Genomic DNA, 16,707 nt, shown 5'->3' on the forward strand with positions numbered 1-16,707 from the left:
ATTAAATATTATATTCATGCAAGACATGCTTGGGGTTTTTTATGTCTATGTAAAATAAATAAATATGCATCTCAGTTGTGAGCTGGTGTTTAAAAAACATTTACCTTAAATGTATGTTATACAAATCTGTTTATCTGCCATCTTGCTAATAAAACTATCAAATGTATTTTTTACATGTTGGTCCTAATTATGGAAACTAAAATGAACTGTGCTTCTAGACTGAGAAGATAAAGAAAGAGAAGCGACCCACAACACCTGGTTCATCATCTGGTATGGGATCTCCTCTGAGAAGGTCTGATTCTCCTGCTGCCATGTCCAGAAGATCTGCATCACCCGCAACGCCTAAGTATGCCTTTCTTATTAGTGGTCTAATATGTGTGAGCTTCTTGTTGCCTATGAAGGAGATGTAGATTCTTGAGGAATTTCCTTTGAAGTGTTGTAGAAAATGTAGTTAATTTTAGTTACATATACAGATGGAGGGACATGTAGGTGAACAGATATAATATATGTAAAACTGTGTTGGTGGTCACTAGAGACACTTCTCTGCCTTTTCTGAGTCTTTTGAAATTATCACAGTGCGTATCATAATTAATGTGAAATGTTATTTAACATTTATTTTTAAACATGCTTTTGTTTTATTTGGTTTTGAGTAAACTCTGCCTAATGTGAAGAAATGCACCAAACATGAGTACGAACTAGAAATTCCAGCATTTAAAATACGCATTTCCTATTGCTGGCGTGACCATCTGGTTCCATAAATATACTTAAGTATGTGTCATCTAAACCATCGGGTTTAATCTTTGCTTATTTGCAGACCTCTGTGGGTTTGTTTCCTTTTGTTGTTTTTTTTTTTCATGCAGAGTTGTGAACCTAAAGCATATCTGGGCTTACTAGCAATTGAGTTGCTTTTCTTAGTTGTCTTTTGCAGACACTCAAAACTGTAGTCTCTGTACCACAGCTTGCAACTCACAAGGCCAAGCAAATGTGTCTTCAGCTGTCTTAGAACAGGATATTAAGTCTCAGATAGTTACTTCTGCCCAAATGCAGCAGTATGTTAAAGTAGTCATGGTCCACAGTTGGTAGGGTTTTTTTCCCCTAGACCTTGTTCATGAGTCCCACTTCTGTCTTGAAAACTACCTTCTTTTGTCTGATTTTATTTATTTATTTAATCTGAACCTGGACATATTTTGAACAAGTCTTGATGATCCCCTTCCGGACAAATTTCTTCTGCTTCAAAAACTAGCTGGTGTTCCTTTCGTGTTTCAGCTCTGAGTACATAGTCCTTTAACAGAGGATGATTTCGTATGTGAATCCGGTATTAGACAAAGTACAGGAAACCATCTGACGCTGGGCATTTATTCTGTTTTAGACATCCCTTTGCATGCAGCTGGGAAATTGCAATTCTTGGTTCATATTATAGGGCCACAAATTCTCAAACTTTCAATATTTTGTGTGTGTGTGTGTATATATATATAGTTGTCAGATTCTGAGCTAGGTAAATTTTGTGAAGAATGGAATGATACGAAATGTTAATGACAATCAGGTTTTTTTCATTCCAGTTTTGAGCAGATCATTGCCTAGTGGCACTCCAAAATGTGCAGAGAAAAGTTTGAGCTATATAAATGTATATTATTCTGTAAGTTGTTGATATTCCCTGTTCTGAATGCATCTTTCAGTTCAGTCAGCCAGTATAAAAGACATATCAAGACACATACTTAGTTAAGCGAAATGATTGGTGGGCAATGGATTGCTGAGAGTGAAGTAATTCTTGATGGACAGACATTGAAAAGGTTGGTATAGCTCATTATAGAGACATCTTGGGAGGAAAAGAAAAAGCTTTAGTGAAACAAGCAGATGTTTAGTGCTTCATGAAAAAAAGTATGCCCAGTCTTAATTTGTAGCACTAATTTCCATAAAAGGTTAGGCAGAGATGAAGACTTTTTTCCTGGAGGTGCAAATTATGAGAACCTCTTATAGTAAAATATTTTCATGCCTATAAGGAGTATAAAACACTGTTTTTAGAGGAAGAAGCAGATCCTGTGGGGAGGAATTAAGAAGCCTACTGGTAGGCTTCTCTGTGATTGCAAGCCACAGTAGTTATCCTTTTTTTTTTTTTCCTTTCTTTTTTCCTCCCTCTCTTCCTCAAGAGAATCTGATTCTGACCACTGCTAGAAATGTATCACTGAGCTTTTAATCTTAACATGGCCCAATTAGAACACCCTCATTGACTTTATGAGAGATATGATAAATAGAGTTTAAATCCATGTTTATTTCCGATTGCAGAAAGGCAGTTCTGCTTCAGCACTCTTGAAGCTTCCCCTCAGAAATTTAAAACAAAATAAAAAAGGCATCCTGATAACCATATTATATTATTATATAAAGATAAACATTTCTTCATACAACTCAAATGCCAGATAACAACGGATGGTCAGTGGACTTAAATTTAAGCAGTCAAGCTTTTGGAACCTTCCTTTAGGTTGCATAATCTCATCTTTTCATTTAAAATTAACTTTGGAACTCAAGCATAATTCTAATGTGGCTAAATATGTCAACAAATACTCATTCTTCTTGCAAATATGACAAATCTTTTGCAAGTTTAATCCTTCTCCTTCCAATACACCATATGGCCAAAAAAATACCCTGGAAGAAATAAGAATACATATTGTACAGCGTTAGTAGATAGTGATCCTGCATAGCACCTTTACTTCAAAAGCCGTTGAGGAAAGAATCAAGTATGGCCAGTGATTTAGATGATAATTAGCTGTATGCATTTTTCTTCTTAAAAGTATGTGACTTGACAGTCAAGTTTTCCTTGGTATTGTTCTAGTTAATTAGTTCTTCACAGTCGTCATCTTGGTTTGTGAGTGGTAGTTCCTTGTCGTCTTTATATGTTTTTTCATTATTTATTAATTAAAAAGCTCTTTTTATCATGGTAAAGTAACTGAAACAGGATCAAACAAGACAATAAAGCTTCTACCTAAAGAGAAACAGTGATTGATGACAAAATAGGTTTGCAGTAATTACATTATAAAAATACAATGTTTGAAGGTGCAAATTTTACTGAGAAAGCAAAAAATATCATCCCAAAACATAACATCCAAGACAAAATGAGTGAACAAATATGGACCTAAAAAGGAGAAAGGGGGCGGGGGGGAATAAAAATATGTGGAGCAATAATTAAAAGCAAGGAAGGGGTTTAAAGCTTGAAGATATTTGAAAAAGTAAATATATCAAGAAATTTCACACAAGAAAGAAACCCAGAAGTATTGCTTTGAATCCAGTGTGGATCAGTTGACAAAGATGAAAGTTAATGGGCTAGAGAGCTGGGCTAATTGAGAAATTATGTTTTATTTTTACAATTGCTATTGGATACTGATCGTGTAAAGTGCTCCTGTTCTTCAGATCTTTTGCAAGATCAATAATATCAGGTTTTTTTGTAAAATTTTTTGATGCTTCATCTTCAAAGGTCTAGACTTTAATTAGTTTATTCTTGCAGTATCCCTCAGAGAATAGGTAAGTGTCATATCTTATAGATCGGCAAAGCAATAAAGCCTGTGTCCTTCACGTGCCTTTGGGTAAATAGTCCCTTTGAAATCAATGGGAACCAGCTGAGTCAAGGAAGCAGGATTTAGTTTTAAGTGTCTTCAGGTAAGCCATAGTATAAGCCAGTGAATAAAAACGGAAAGATCTGGCAAGCCTCTGCGTTACGTTATTTTGCCAAAGCATTACCTCGTATGAGGAGAAAGGAGCAGGGGGGAAGGGAAGAGGGACTGCAGCGCTGCTGGTGGGTGGAGGTTCTTGGTTCTTTTCCAGTTCCCAGTCTGCGTCACTGTCCTTTACTCAGTTTCACTAACTGAACCTGTAACTTGGTGGTTCTTTTGGCTGTCATTCCACTGCAGCCATTAGGGGACACTTTGACATCAGAAGTGCACGTGCTCAATCAAATTGCAGAATACCGATGAACTATGAACCTGGGGTAGTACAAAAAAGCCCAAACTTCTAAAAGTTTTAAAAACAACCTATAAGAAAGGTGTCTGCATGTGGTGAATTTCTCACAGAAGTAGCTTCTGCGTCCTGTAGTGACCTACATTTACTACTCTTGATCATTGTTTTGCCTTGGAAAGATAAAAACAATGTTGGATCAGGACTATTTTGAGGTGGGTTTTTTTTTAGCAGCTAGCTAGAGAATGGGCCAATTCAAGATTTTGAAAATATCTGTAACAATGCAGTTATCAAAGTAACTATTCTATAGATCTATGCTGAGTTTGTAGTCTCTGAAGAAATATGAAAGAGAAATGTATCTGTCTCTGGCTAGAAAAGATCAAAACTAAGAGTGAAAGAAAACTGCTTTTGAGAAAATATCACAGATAGCAGAGCAAAAATGTCAGAACCCCAGGAATAGCTTGTGATCAGAGCAATCTCAGAAAGCAGACTTGAGCACATGCAAGTCCTTGGTGTGGTTTCAGCAGCGCTTTTGTTCAATTAATAGGGAGATAGGGAGGAAAAAAATAGTGCAGCTCTAGCATTGCTGCAGATCTCTGATTTAAAGTCAGCCTTCTGAACTGCCATAACTGATGACCTGTCACGTACCTGGCTTTTCAAGAAAGCATGCTGCTCTCTGCCTTGCTGTTTATGGACAAAATTGGATGTGACCTCTGACTTGTGTGTCAATGTACTTGTGTGTACCTGTACTTTATTTTCTATGCTTAGCAAAAGTAAGGTCAGAACCCCTCTTGTACTCTTCCTGAGACACCTTTCTGCAGTATGGGCTATCTCTGCTATCCCTCTTTTAATTGAGTAAGAGCCATTGTAATTTAAGGACCAGTGGATCCTCAGGCATGATAGATGTTGTTGTCAGTGCCTGTAGGTGTCATGATGAGAATGGCTTCTTAGAAGCTGCTGCCCCCATGGCAACACAGGGCGGTTACCTGAGAAAACTGAGACGTCCTGGAGGGAGGAAGATGCTTCCTGTACTTCTGTATTCCCCTGTAAAATCTAGTGACTGAGAAGAGCCAACTTTCAGACAACTAACATGCTACCACTTCTTGGATTTTGGGGACTTCTTGTCTTAATTCTCTGATCCTCATCAGGCACGCTTCTGCATTCCCACATTCTTACCACGGTTTCATTACATCCCTTTCCTTTTCTCCCTGGGCAAAAATAAAACAATTTTAAACCTAAGCATAAGCCATACTTGTTTCTTGTTCCTCTGGCCAAAGGGCTGTAAGAAAAAATTTCTGTAGGTCTAAAAGTTCAAAGATGCATTACTTAACTAATAGATTCAGCACATGTTTCTAGTCCAGCAGGTAAGTTGTGCAGCCAGCCTACTCTAATTCCTATGCAGTGCAAGATAGGTCGCTTTCATGACTAGACTCCTTCCTACCAACCTTTTTAATTTGATTGTCATGTCGTTATTAGAGAACAATTATTTCCGTGCTAATACTGAAAATGACTCAGCCTTCATTATGTGACTGTTTTGCTCCTTCTGTCACAACAAGTTAAATAAAAAGCATTGCAAGGAATGTGTGGTAAAGCTGGAAATGTAAACCAAAGACAGCAAAAAGAGACTATGATTTGAAGAAATGTCTGATTAGCAAGAAGCTAAAGAAAAGTTGCAGAGAAGCCATAAGAAAGACTGTTTGTTTTTTATTTACATATTATGTTTTTATGAAATGCAGTTGGAAATTACTGTAATGGTGAGGCACATGTGAGACAGACATATGTAGGTGGGGCCTTGACATCTCTGCCTTCCTCTTCAAGAGGGCCTGGGAATCCCTCTATATCCTAAAGAGAAAACTAAAGACAATGCTAAAACCAGATTGGGTCAACACCAACCAATCTCATTGGCTTCTCCCATTGCCGTTGTTTAAAAGAGCTGGAAACAGACTTGCCTGTCCACATCTTCCAAAGCCTGTTTCTGTCAGGGAGCAGCAGGAGCAGGCTGCCCTGCAAGGCAGGGTGAGCCAGGAGCCGTGGGTGGCAGCAAGGCAGACAAGGACCTCACCCACAGGATCCCGTCCCACAGCAGACAAAAGAAGTGACCAGAGTAGATCTGGTGATGATGACCGGGGTCAGCCAAGAGTCCAGTGATAGCCAGCAAAGGCCTTAAGGAGGCAAGTCCAAGGACAAGCCAGGACATTAGGTCCGGATCAGCAGGTTAGGAGGCTGGGTACCGGTGCACCTACAGCTTAGCTCAGGCAAGGACCAAGGGCGAGGACTTGAGCTGACAAGGAGCTCCTGACCTTGCAGGCAGAGGGTACCTGACCTGAACTTCCAAATTTAGTTGAGTGCTACTGTTCCACCAACTCAGGGGCTTTTTGGAGTTTGTGATGGCTCTTCAGTGGGAATAAGAGAGTACAGGGTGCAATAATCTGCAGTCTTTTCCTCCTCACAAACTGGGCAGCTCTGAATGAGCTCTCTGTACTCTGGTGTCTCAACCTCTTTCACATGCAGCATAATATGGTAGAAAATAACCTTTTCTTCTCCTGAATTCTTGAATTGCAGGGGCAGGGGTGTTGAAAGATGTTTAATTTTTGTCTGCTCTGTAATGAAAATGCTGTTCTGGTTATAGTAGTCTCTGTCCACACAATCCTATAGCTACATCTATACAAATCTTTCCACTCCAGTCCATTAATTTTCAGCCATTGTCCGTGTTTTTCATGCTTGTGGTCTGCCAGAATGAGTGTATAGTCCAGAAAACATGTCATAGTATATGAAACTCTATATTGTGTAGATTAAAAAAGTGATAAAAGGTAATAAATTTATATCCTAATTGCATATCCATGAGGAAGGTTAAAACATCTGTAATGTTCACTTTAATACAGGATTGTAATGGGACTCACATAAATCATTATTTTGAGATTGTAATCTCTTTACTTCCATGGCACTTAGTCACAGAGCTCAGCTTTTCTTCATGTTACAAGTATTTAGTGCTAGTTACTGGTGTTACGTAAATAATAAATGATGTTTGTGTGTAGTTTTATGTTTCCTCGTAATCTGTTCTCTTTAATGGGCACATATTTTCAGTGAATATCAAGTATCTTTTCTCTTCTGCTTTCCCAGAACCGACTTCAAGGTTATCATTTCACCTAAAGTATGCAACAGCCAAACGAACCGTTGGCTGTGCTGCCACTGTGCGTTGCCATCCCACCACAAGTGCATCCCTGTGAAAGGTTGCAGGGGCTGAGTTTTGAGCCTTGAGTCTATTGTTTTGGTGCTGATTAAAGCGCTAACTGAAACAGTGGAGCTGACTGCACAATGTTTCGGTCAGTTCTGTCTCTTCTTGTGGTGCCCAGTTTACCTTGGTGTATAGTAATAATTGGTCCTATTTTGGAAAATCAGGTACTGTTAGACCGTGTTTGAGAAGGCTGTATTCAGATGAAAGCAGTACATTGCAACTCATTATAATTGCTGCAGAGAGAAAGCAGCTATAGCTTTGTTTTAAATGTTGAGACGGACTATTGAATACAGTAATGTTGACAAAATTGTTACGAAATGGCCATTATGAAAATTATTGGGTTTGGGTAGTACATGATATCATATCTCTTTCCTACAACTTAGTATTATTGGTCTTTTTAAATGAGAATTTTCTGTAATCTGCACTTGCATGGCAATTCCCTGCATTTCAACAGGGATAACTGCTGAAAACAACTGATGTTAGTATGTAGCCAGGGACGAGAAAGAATGATACATGTAAAGACAGAACTTCATTCCATGTTGCATAATGAACGCCCTGTTTTAATTTTTGTTTTCCTGCATCAGGACAGTTGCAAAGACTTATCCTCAGTCTCCTAAAAATGCCAAACAATATCCAGCTTCTCCTGTGAAGCATCGTGCTACTTCTAATCTCAACCAGGAAACGCCTAAAAAGAAAGCAGACAAGGAGAAAGAAAATGTCAGTAACCAAAAATCCCCAGGAGCACGCACTGATGAGGCAGGCCAGGTGGCTTCCGAGAAGCATGTGCCTTCTGCAGGAAAGACTGAAAATAGTGAAGGTGAGTCTTACTGCAAGGTGTCATGGGCTCCTGAGGCTTTCAAACAGTGATGAACTGTTCTTTTCATGAAGCTGCTAAGTCATAGGCTTATGAGAGCGTGTAAAGGTACATACTGGAACTAGAAAATGTATAGTTTGCACAAGGGTTACCCATGTATGAAAAACACTTGTTCATGAGGATGTGAAAATGCTAAAATCCAGTGGTGGATTTTACCTATCCCATATTCTATCTGCTGAAAGTGCTGAGGTATGTTTTTGAAAAGCAAAGGTGTCATACAAGGTGTCTGTGTGAGTGCGGAACTGCTGGGCACTCTCAGTTCCCTGCCTCACTTTCTACGCTCGGTCGTCTTCTCCCAGGAAAGATCACGGCAGGAACAACTGATGCAGAAGAAGCTTCAAAAATTCTAGCTGAAAAAAGACGACAGGCTCGCCTGCAAAAAGAACAAGAAGAAAGGGAGAGACAGGAAAGAGAAGAACAGGAAAGGTATCTCTTTTGATTTGTGAAAATTATTACCTAATAATTTAACCTGTATCGTTGAAGATTCTTGAAACTCTGGTGGTTTCAGATTCAAGGTGGAAGCTTACATGTAAGTGTTAATTTCTTTCAACCTGGACCCATTATTCATTAGTGTCTTTTGCAGTCTTTATGACTAGTGAAGTTAGAAAATAATAATTTGGCTTCTTTAAGAAGCCTGAATAAACTATTACTCATCAAAATGCTTCAGGTATGTCCACACTGCAGTGTAGCATACATTGCAGCGTGGACATACCTGAACTATTTTACATTATAAAAAAATATTTGAGGCAGTTTTAAATGAGGTAGTTCATGTAGAAGAAATAGTCTTGCAATGGTAGTATACGCCTTAAATGGAAAGGCTTGTATTGTTCAACAAATGAACCTGAAGTTCATCTCCCTGCCCACTCTGTTGTAGGCAGCTGAGGGCTTTAAGCGTGCAGGCACAATGAAGGTTGCTGTGTCTAAGCAGTGACATTCTGGCTCTGTTCTGGGAGCAAGCTTTTAGGTTGTTCTCCACATTGGATGCTGGTTGCAAGCGTCGACAAATCATGCCTTTTCTTCAAGCCCCTAATACTAAATCACTAACTCTGCACGTCTAAATTCAACTTTGTCTGTTTCTTATTTTTCAATAATGGGCGGGAGGGGAAATTTGGAAATACTTCCTGAATCCCTGATATGCAAGGATGAGAATGATCAGCTGTCAAAGCAGCTCTTGAATGTGGTGACAAAGGAGCGTGAGGTCCCTGAGTGGGCCAGGGAATGACACAGGTGGAGTTTAGACCCACTTTTTCTAGTGTACCACTGTGTTTTGTGGACTTTGTTTGCTGCTACTTATCCAATCTGTTTATCTTCGGCTGAAATGAAGGAAAAAAAGTACTGGCTTGTTTGTAGATACCAGCATTCTGTGTGTGAAATACAAGGGAAGGGGGATGTTTCTATTACTGAAGCTCTAATTGAAATTGGAGTGTAAATGTTTTCTTATCTTTGATGATACCTTTTTTTTCCAAGGGAAATTATAATTTTTAGGAAATACTTTAGGTAGTGAAAATAAGATTGGAATAGAAACTTGATAGCAACCTGAATTCTGGGCATGTGCTCATCCTCTTCGCTATATCGTAATTTTTCATGAAAATGTGTGCTGATGCATATATTATCAGTTACTGTTGATTGTGTGCCATACAACAGGATTCGTGCTAAACAAGATGAAACCTTTTAAACATACTGTTATATTTTTTGCAGGCTTGAAAGAGAAGAAGAGAAGAGAAAGGCAGAAGAAGAAAGGCTTCGTCTAGAGGAAGAGGCTCGTAAGAAGGAGGAGGAAAGAAAACGTGAAGAAGCAGCGGCTAGAAAAAAGGCAGAAGAGGAAGCCAGGAGAAGAGCTGAGGAAGAACAAATGCTAAAAGTAAAGCAAGAAAAAGAGCTCCAAGCCAAACTTGAGAAACAGGTACCATCTCAAACACAAATGTGAAACTTTATATACATATATATGTATACGTATATTTATATATGCATATAAATAAATACTTTCTAGTATCTGGTAATCTGCTTGAAATAAATAATGGCCCTGTTGTATTTTACACATTTTGATTAGAGGGAAGAAGCAGAAATCAAAGCCCGTGAGGCAGCTGAACAACTTTGTCTTGAAAGGGAACAAATCATGCAGCAAATTGAGCAAGAAAGACTGGAGCGGAAGAAGGTAGATATTTGCATCTCATTTAAGATAATTATTTCATTTCTTGTTTAAATACATAACCCAGGAAGTACCCAATAGTATGAAGAAATAACAATCTGGAGGGATTATAGATTGATATTTATGCCTAACTTGGTGTTTGCTACTTGCATGTTAGAGGAATGCGGACATCAAAATTTGTAACAAAGTGGAATTGCCAAAGGCAAATGACTTTCTACTAGGTACAGAGCAAACACAGAATTAGCCTCTACCCACAAAATTAAATGCCTGAGACAAACAGAGAATGGCATGCCAAGGCAAACCCAAGGCAGGACATCACAGACTGTTGAGGAACATGAGTTACTTTGTTTGAAAACTTACTCAACAAAAGCTCCGTGGCATTAATTGAGAAAGTTAATGAGATTAACAAACAGGTTTTCTCCCACCTGGCTTGTCTCTGGTTGCATTATGCAGAGGCAGCAGGGCTGTCTGGCAACTACCGCACAAGGAAATGGCTGGAGCTGCATAACTTAGCTTTATCTACAGCTCTGTGGCAGGAAAGAGAGAACAACTGCAGAGCTGCAGAACCTTTGGTTGTAAAAGGTCATCTTTCCATATATGTTATTCCAATATGTTATTTTTAACTGTTTACCCCTGAGCTGGAGACATGTTGCAGATTAGAATACGAAACCAAAGTGTCTTTAAATCTGAAATAGTTTCCGTTCACAGTACTGCAAAGAGACAATGTTTTTTTAATGAACAAAAGGAAAAAAAGTATTTTAGTGTAATGCTTTATACATTTCCAGCAACAATAACTTCAGATATTTCATTTTATTCTTCTATTCCAAAAAGCCTAACTATTTTTAAAGCAGCTATTTGGAAATAGTTGGAAAAGCAATTAGATGAAAATAATAGCTGAGCACAATGCAGAAGTGCAAACACCTGGTATTAAAATGTTTGTCTCTAAATTGCATCTACTGAGAAAGTCATGTTCTATGAGATCTGATATGTGAAAGCCAGCCCAGGTGTTCTCTGTCTTTGGTTTTCTTTATTTTTCTTATTTATTCTCCCTTTTTCAAGACAGGCAGGGATGAGGTCATGACAGTAGAGAAATGTTTTTCTTTTTGTCCTTTTTTCTACTTTATCAGTCTCTTGTGTTAAATATTCTGTCTGCCTTCTCATCCTCTGGTTTATTTTGATTTCTAGAGAATAGATGAAATAATGAAGAGAACAAGGAGGAGTGAAACACCAGAAATAAAGGTATGAAACACTGTGTGGTTGCAGGGTTTTTTGTTTTGTTTTGTTACCCATATGTGAAAACTAAACTCTAGAGTAGTTCCGTGTTAGTAGGTATACTGAGGTACACTCTATACCCAAATTTTAGTGACATTTTAAACTGAGAATGACTGTTGCTGTGTCACAGTTATTGTTGTGCCACTGCTACAGAGACGTGGCTTTATGCAACTGTTGCAGACTTACCTCCCTCACTATCTAGCAAGGTGGCAAGAGCCCGTTCTTTGATGCTGGAGCTGTAATGTTCGCTGCTGTGATATATCTTCTCGTGCTTTGTACCAGGCAGTGAATTACTGAGCTCTCTGTGTTAAGCCTGCCAGGAATGTAGGATTGAGAACAAGGCAATTGTGTCCAGCTAGGAAGTGACAGGGTCAAGTTTTTACTTCTATTCTAAGTTTTCTACTAAGGAAAATGTTTCTTTGGTTACTTGCAGAGAAAGTTTTCTTTTTGAAGTTAAAAAAAATAGTAAAAACTCCTATGCCTAATTAAAAGTAAAAAAAAAAAAAAAAAAAACCAAACTCTCATGCTGTCGGTGACCTTTGACCACCCCATGGCCCTGGGCAGTCTCACAAGTTTTGAGTCCAGTCAGTTCCATGAAGGTTAGAGTCCTTCATCTAATATGGTTGACTCATTACTTGATTACAGAAGGAAGAACCAAAACTGGAGGTACCATCAACTTTGAACGTGGAAAAGCAACCAAAGGCCCTTGTTCTCAACCAGCCAGGTAAAAATTGCCATATTTTTCTGATCTGTTGTCAGAGTTTTGTAACCTCAGACAGAGCAGTATTATCACAGGTTCTTTGCTTTCATCTCAAAAAGAACAGCTACGTTTGCATCGGTGACAAAAGTTAAAAACTGGGGACTCAGCTTTGTTCTGCCACATAAGCAGAAGCAGAAGAAAGTTTTTCCTCCATTTTAGTACCTGACATAGCATTTCTGTAAATCAGAAGTTCAAGTCTGCCAATAGGTTTGGGTGTTGCAATCTGCCTTCAAATTTTGTAGGTAGAAAATTTTTGCACACAACTAAGCTTGCTAGCTTTTTATAGCATTGCTCTAAATCTTACATTTAATTTCACTTGATGAAAAAAGCATGTGTATTTAAAGAATTCTTAAATAAAATATCTATATCTGGCATTTATCTATATTTTGTTTAGTTCCCCAGGCTCAGCCTTTTAGTACATGGTATAAAAGATAATACATTTGCTTCCTGTTTCCTGAAATTTAAAAGATTGTAACAAAAAGAGCAATTTTAGAGTGAAAAAGAGGATTGACGCTGTAGTATGATGAGTCATAGATGAAATTGAGTCCTACTGCATTTTGTCAGTCTTCCTTTTGACTCAATCTGTAACTTAAAAGCATTTGTGATTTTTTTAAAAACTATTTAAATAAAGAAGTTGCTACTGTCATAATTTCTAATCTTCTTTTATAGAAATCAATGGATTGGCAACCTGCCTGAAAACTAAAAGCTTAGAAAGTGCTGCCTCCCTACTCCCTTCCCAAGATGTAGTTACTAATGGACTAAAGTCAGTTCCAGGACTTATTCAGCTGGACGCTGTTGATGGGAAATCTAACAGCATGGAGGATTCAACTGATGAGGTTCAGTCCATGGACGTGAGGTACCGACCGTATCTACCAATAGAAATTGTGGAGTTCATATTAGACACACACAATGTTTTCTGTTGCCGTTGTTAATACTTTACTGCTGCTCTTCTCACCTACCCCGCAATGGGGCAGTCAGGTGTCTACTGTGGTGTACTCCACTCCTGTCAAAATGCAAATTGGTTGTTTTAGACAGGAGTCCACACAAGCTCCTCTCACTTTCACATATTTAGCAAGGGGGCGAGGCTCGGAAATCCTTCTACAGTCCTTACTTATGGATTCCATACAAGTTTGCCCAAACCTTTCAGATTGTTCCCTGAAAGTAGCTAGTGTAGATATTATCCTGATGTCACTATTTTTTTTATTTGACTCAAAACTGCATAGCTGTGATGCATGAGCTTTTCTCCCTCCAGACAAAGAGAATAAAGAATTAGAATTGTAAGTACTTAACTGGAACAAATGTATGGAAATCAGTAAAAAACTTAGTGTGTATTAAATACTGTTGGACATTGATGGAAGGACTTGCAAGAAAGAAGGAAGTGGATAATTTAAGGCTGCTATGAGAAGCTGGCTCTGAATTTTAAACATGGCATTTTTATGCGGTTCTTCCTTAATCAGTAAGCCAACTGAACCTCTCATACTGTTTCAGTATTTCCAGTAAATATGCATAAATACATAAGAAGTGCCCTATTGGGACAGACCAGAAGTCTATATAGCCCATTATTTGATCTCAGAGAGGTTCAATAATAAAAAATAGTTATAGGGAGAGCACCTGAGCCCACCACTTTCTGCAATCTAAGACCACACAGAAGTTTCGTTAGGGATGTTAGAGAGTACAGCTGTGCCTTGGCTTTTTAAATAGCCACTGATGGACATGTTGCCCATGAGTTCATCCAGCTCCTTTTTCAACTAGTTGATAATGTTTGCATCCAGGACCTCATCTGTTCCACAGTACAGTCTCACTAGGTAAATTATATTCTTTGATCTGTGTTAAATACAGTTTCTTACTAGTGGCATTCAGCATTCCCTGGGTTTTGTGTTGCAGGATTTCATGCACAGTAGTTTTGCCCTCAACTTATCCACCGCCCCTGCCATGTTTTTAGAAATCTTCCTCTGCCTGCTTTTCTCCAAATGGAAATGGACTAGCCTTACTAGTCTCAGCCAAGCATCGACTGGTTGCAGCACTTCTTAAATTAAATTCTGGGATTTCTATGTCTGAAGTGAATCATAAGGTCTTAAAAAATAACTTTTTATTTAAGTTGTGAGGTCTGAGTGCTTTAGGTAAATGTTTGCAGGGTCAGGACAATAATTTGCAAGATGCAATAAACATTTAGGTGAGGGAATGGTGCAGGGACTGAAATAATGAGTGATCAGTAAACTCAATTCAGTAAACTACCAGAAATGTGTTTGTAGGAGATGAGCGTACACATCATACAGCTACCACAAACCTTAATCTTTAAGGAATATAGATTAAGTATGACCTTCTGTCCTGAGCCCTGGCCTTTTCCCTGAAAAGAGGGAAACCTCTCCTTTTTTTTTTTTTTTTTTTTTTTTTTTTTGGATTGGGACATACTCTAGGTAAAGTCTTGCTGCAGCTGGCTTGAAGATTAAGTGGCACTTTTTGGACATCAGAAGATTAGTTTGATGAAAATTTTGCAAAAATTATGAAAAAATAATGAAAAGTTACACACCTCTTATTCTGCATCTTCCTTTCATTTATCTTTTGTATAGCCCGGTTTCAAAAGAAGAACTCATCTCTATCCCCGAATACTCACCCATGAATGAACTCATGCCCGGTGTTTCTTTGGACCAAAATGGGACAAGTAATGCCAAGGCTCTTGAAGATCTCTTGGATTTCACAGGCCAAGCTACCTACTCCAAGATGTCCAGTGATACCATTAGCCTAGATGACTGTAACAAAAACTTGATTGAGGGATTTAACAGTCCAGGACAGGAAAATACACTTAATTCTATCTGTTGACAACCTCACTTTTCAGCAGAACAGTTAAAGGTACAGTATTGTGAGAAACATCTTAGAGATGATAAATTGCTGTGATTACTTATTAGCTTCCCTGAAAAATACAGCAATTGTAATCAGCATATGTGGAGAGAGGGCGAAAGCTGGTCTCCTAGATATTTAAATTCAGCATAATCTTTCATATTTGCAGCTCTTTGTAAATTGGCATCGTATGCAAACTCAGCGTATCATAGCAACCAAAAGTATCTGGTAAATGGAAACATTTCCTTTATGCATTCAGAATATAGTGAGAAGAGTTGGGGGTTTTTTCTTCATTAATATAATGCCTTTCCTATAAGTCTTTGGAGCCTATTTGCATGAAGACAACAGTTAAAGGTGGGGCCAGCCTAGAAAATGGTAGTTACTGTTGCTGCTTCCTCTTTTCTGCTGCTGTAAATGCTTGCAGCACGGTGTAGACTCACTGATCCTGGAAAGCTGGCATGGTAAGAAAGCATAGTAGGCTTCAGTGACGGTTTCAAAGTACAATGCCACAATCAGTGTTTTTGAAAGAGTGTATTCTAAATTACAAAACTGACGTCATCTAACTTGCATAGCTGACTTGATATTCTTCTTTTTTTTTAATTGACAGAGGTAGCCATTTGTGGAGGATATATATCCCTGTGATGTTACTGGCAGTAAAATATGAGCTTGTCACTTGAAAAAGCTTCTGCAGTCCTTGAACACTGGATTTCAAATAATCAGAGCTGAATATAACTTTGTCTTCCCAGGGAATATATTGAATAACTGGCTGCTTTTGGTAGAAACCAATGATCTAGAGCCTTGATGGTTTCAGGGAAGGCTGAGTGTGCATTAGAATTTGAGCTTTAGCTGCTAATAAAGCACTTATTTCCTCTTCTAATTTAAAATTCATCTCAACACTTCACTGTGATTTTTACTTGTGCATTTTATTTTGAAATAATTCTTCCTTAAGCTTTACCATACATTCATTTAGACATCTTTTTCATGTAAATAATGATGAGGTTTGCCCACAGTGCATTGAAATGAAATAATATACTGTACTTTAGTTTTGTGCCTATCTTTTTTTGGTCTTTAATAAGGAGTTATTGGGAACTTTTATGCAGGTGTATAATTCATAACTATAGCTGAAGAGGCTTGACAAATACACAGCTGCTGGAAGCAAAAGAGCCTTCTTACTGCTTGTGGAGTGTGGGAGCTATCCCGTTATAGTTATGTTGATATTTTTAGTCACTAGTGGCACTTACTGGTTAATATTAATTACTCTGGGAGCGACTATCAACTATGTGTTTAAAAACATACTTGTATAACACCTGTAAACAAAGTAGGCAAAATGCCTAGTGTAATCCCTTAATATATATATAGTATAGCTGTAGTAGATTCAAGTGAGTTGTCGAGGGGGTGAGATAACATGTTAGTCTTTGAAGATGCAGACACTTGATTAATACCAGCAGGCTTTCTATCACATGGAGAAGTATTTTGTCTTCCTATAGGCTCAGCAAAACAAGATTTAGTCAGCAGCAAAACAATATGCAAAAGTTGCAGCAGAAACACAAAGGTTGGGTCACACACGGGGAACACGGCTGGTCCCCTTGACGTTGTGTAGGCATCTGTATGGAAAAATTCACATAAAGATGTATAAA

The 16,707-nt window shown here is 38.3% G+C and overlaps 1 protein-coding gene across 1 annotated transcript in view; it reads left to right on the top strand.

The window, feature by feature from the left end:
• MAP7D2 (MAP7 domain containing 2) overlaps positions 1-16,209 on the top strand; it is a gene marked incomplete at its 5' end in the record, with an annotated part of 33,764 nt that extends 17,555 nt beyond the window's left edge. Inside the window, 10 exons of the mRNA XM_010291185.1 lie at positions 219-346; positions 7,762-7,994; positions 8,351-8,477; positions 9,750-9,954; positions 10,102-10,206; positions 11,386-11,439; positions 12,118-12,196; positions 12,902-13,088; positions 14,803-15,082; positions 15,678-16,209. Of these exons, the coding sequence (XP_010289487.1) occupies positions 219-346; positions 7,762-7,994; positions 8,351-8,477; positions 9,750-9,954; positions 10,102-10,206; positions 11,386-11,439; positions 12,118-12,196; positions 12,902-13,088; positions 14,803-15,052 (1,368 nt within the window). The remainder of the gene's footprint in view (positions 1-218; positions 347-7,761; positions 7,995-8,350; positions 8,478-9,749; positions 9,955-10,101; positions 10,207-11,385; positions 11,440-12,117; positions 12,197-12,901; positions 13,089-14,802; positions 15,083-15,677) is intronic.
• Positions 16,210-16,707: the final 498 nt, after the last annotated feature.

Source organism: Phaethon lepturus, unplaced genomic scaffold (assembly GCF_000687285.1).
Source record: "Phaethon lepturus isolate BGI_N335 unplaced genomic scaffold, ASM68728v1 scaffold5277, whole genome shotgun sequence".
In the NCBI taxonomy this organism is placed as follows: Eukaryota; Metazoa; Chordata; class Aves; order Phaethontiformes; family Phaethontidae; genus Phaethon; species Phaethon lepturus.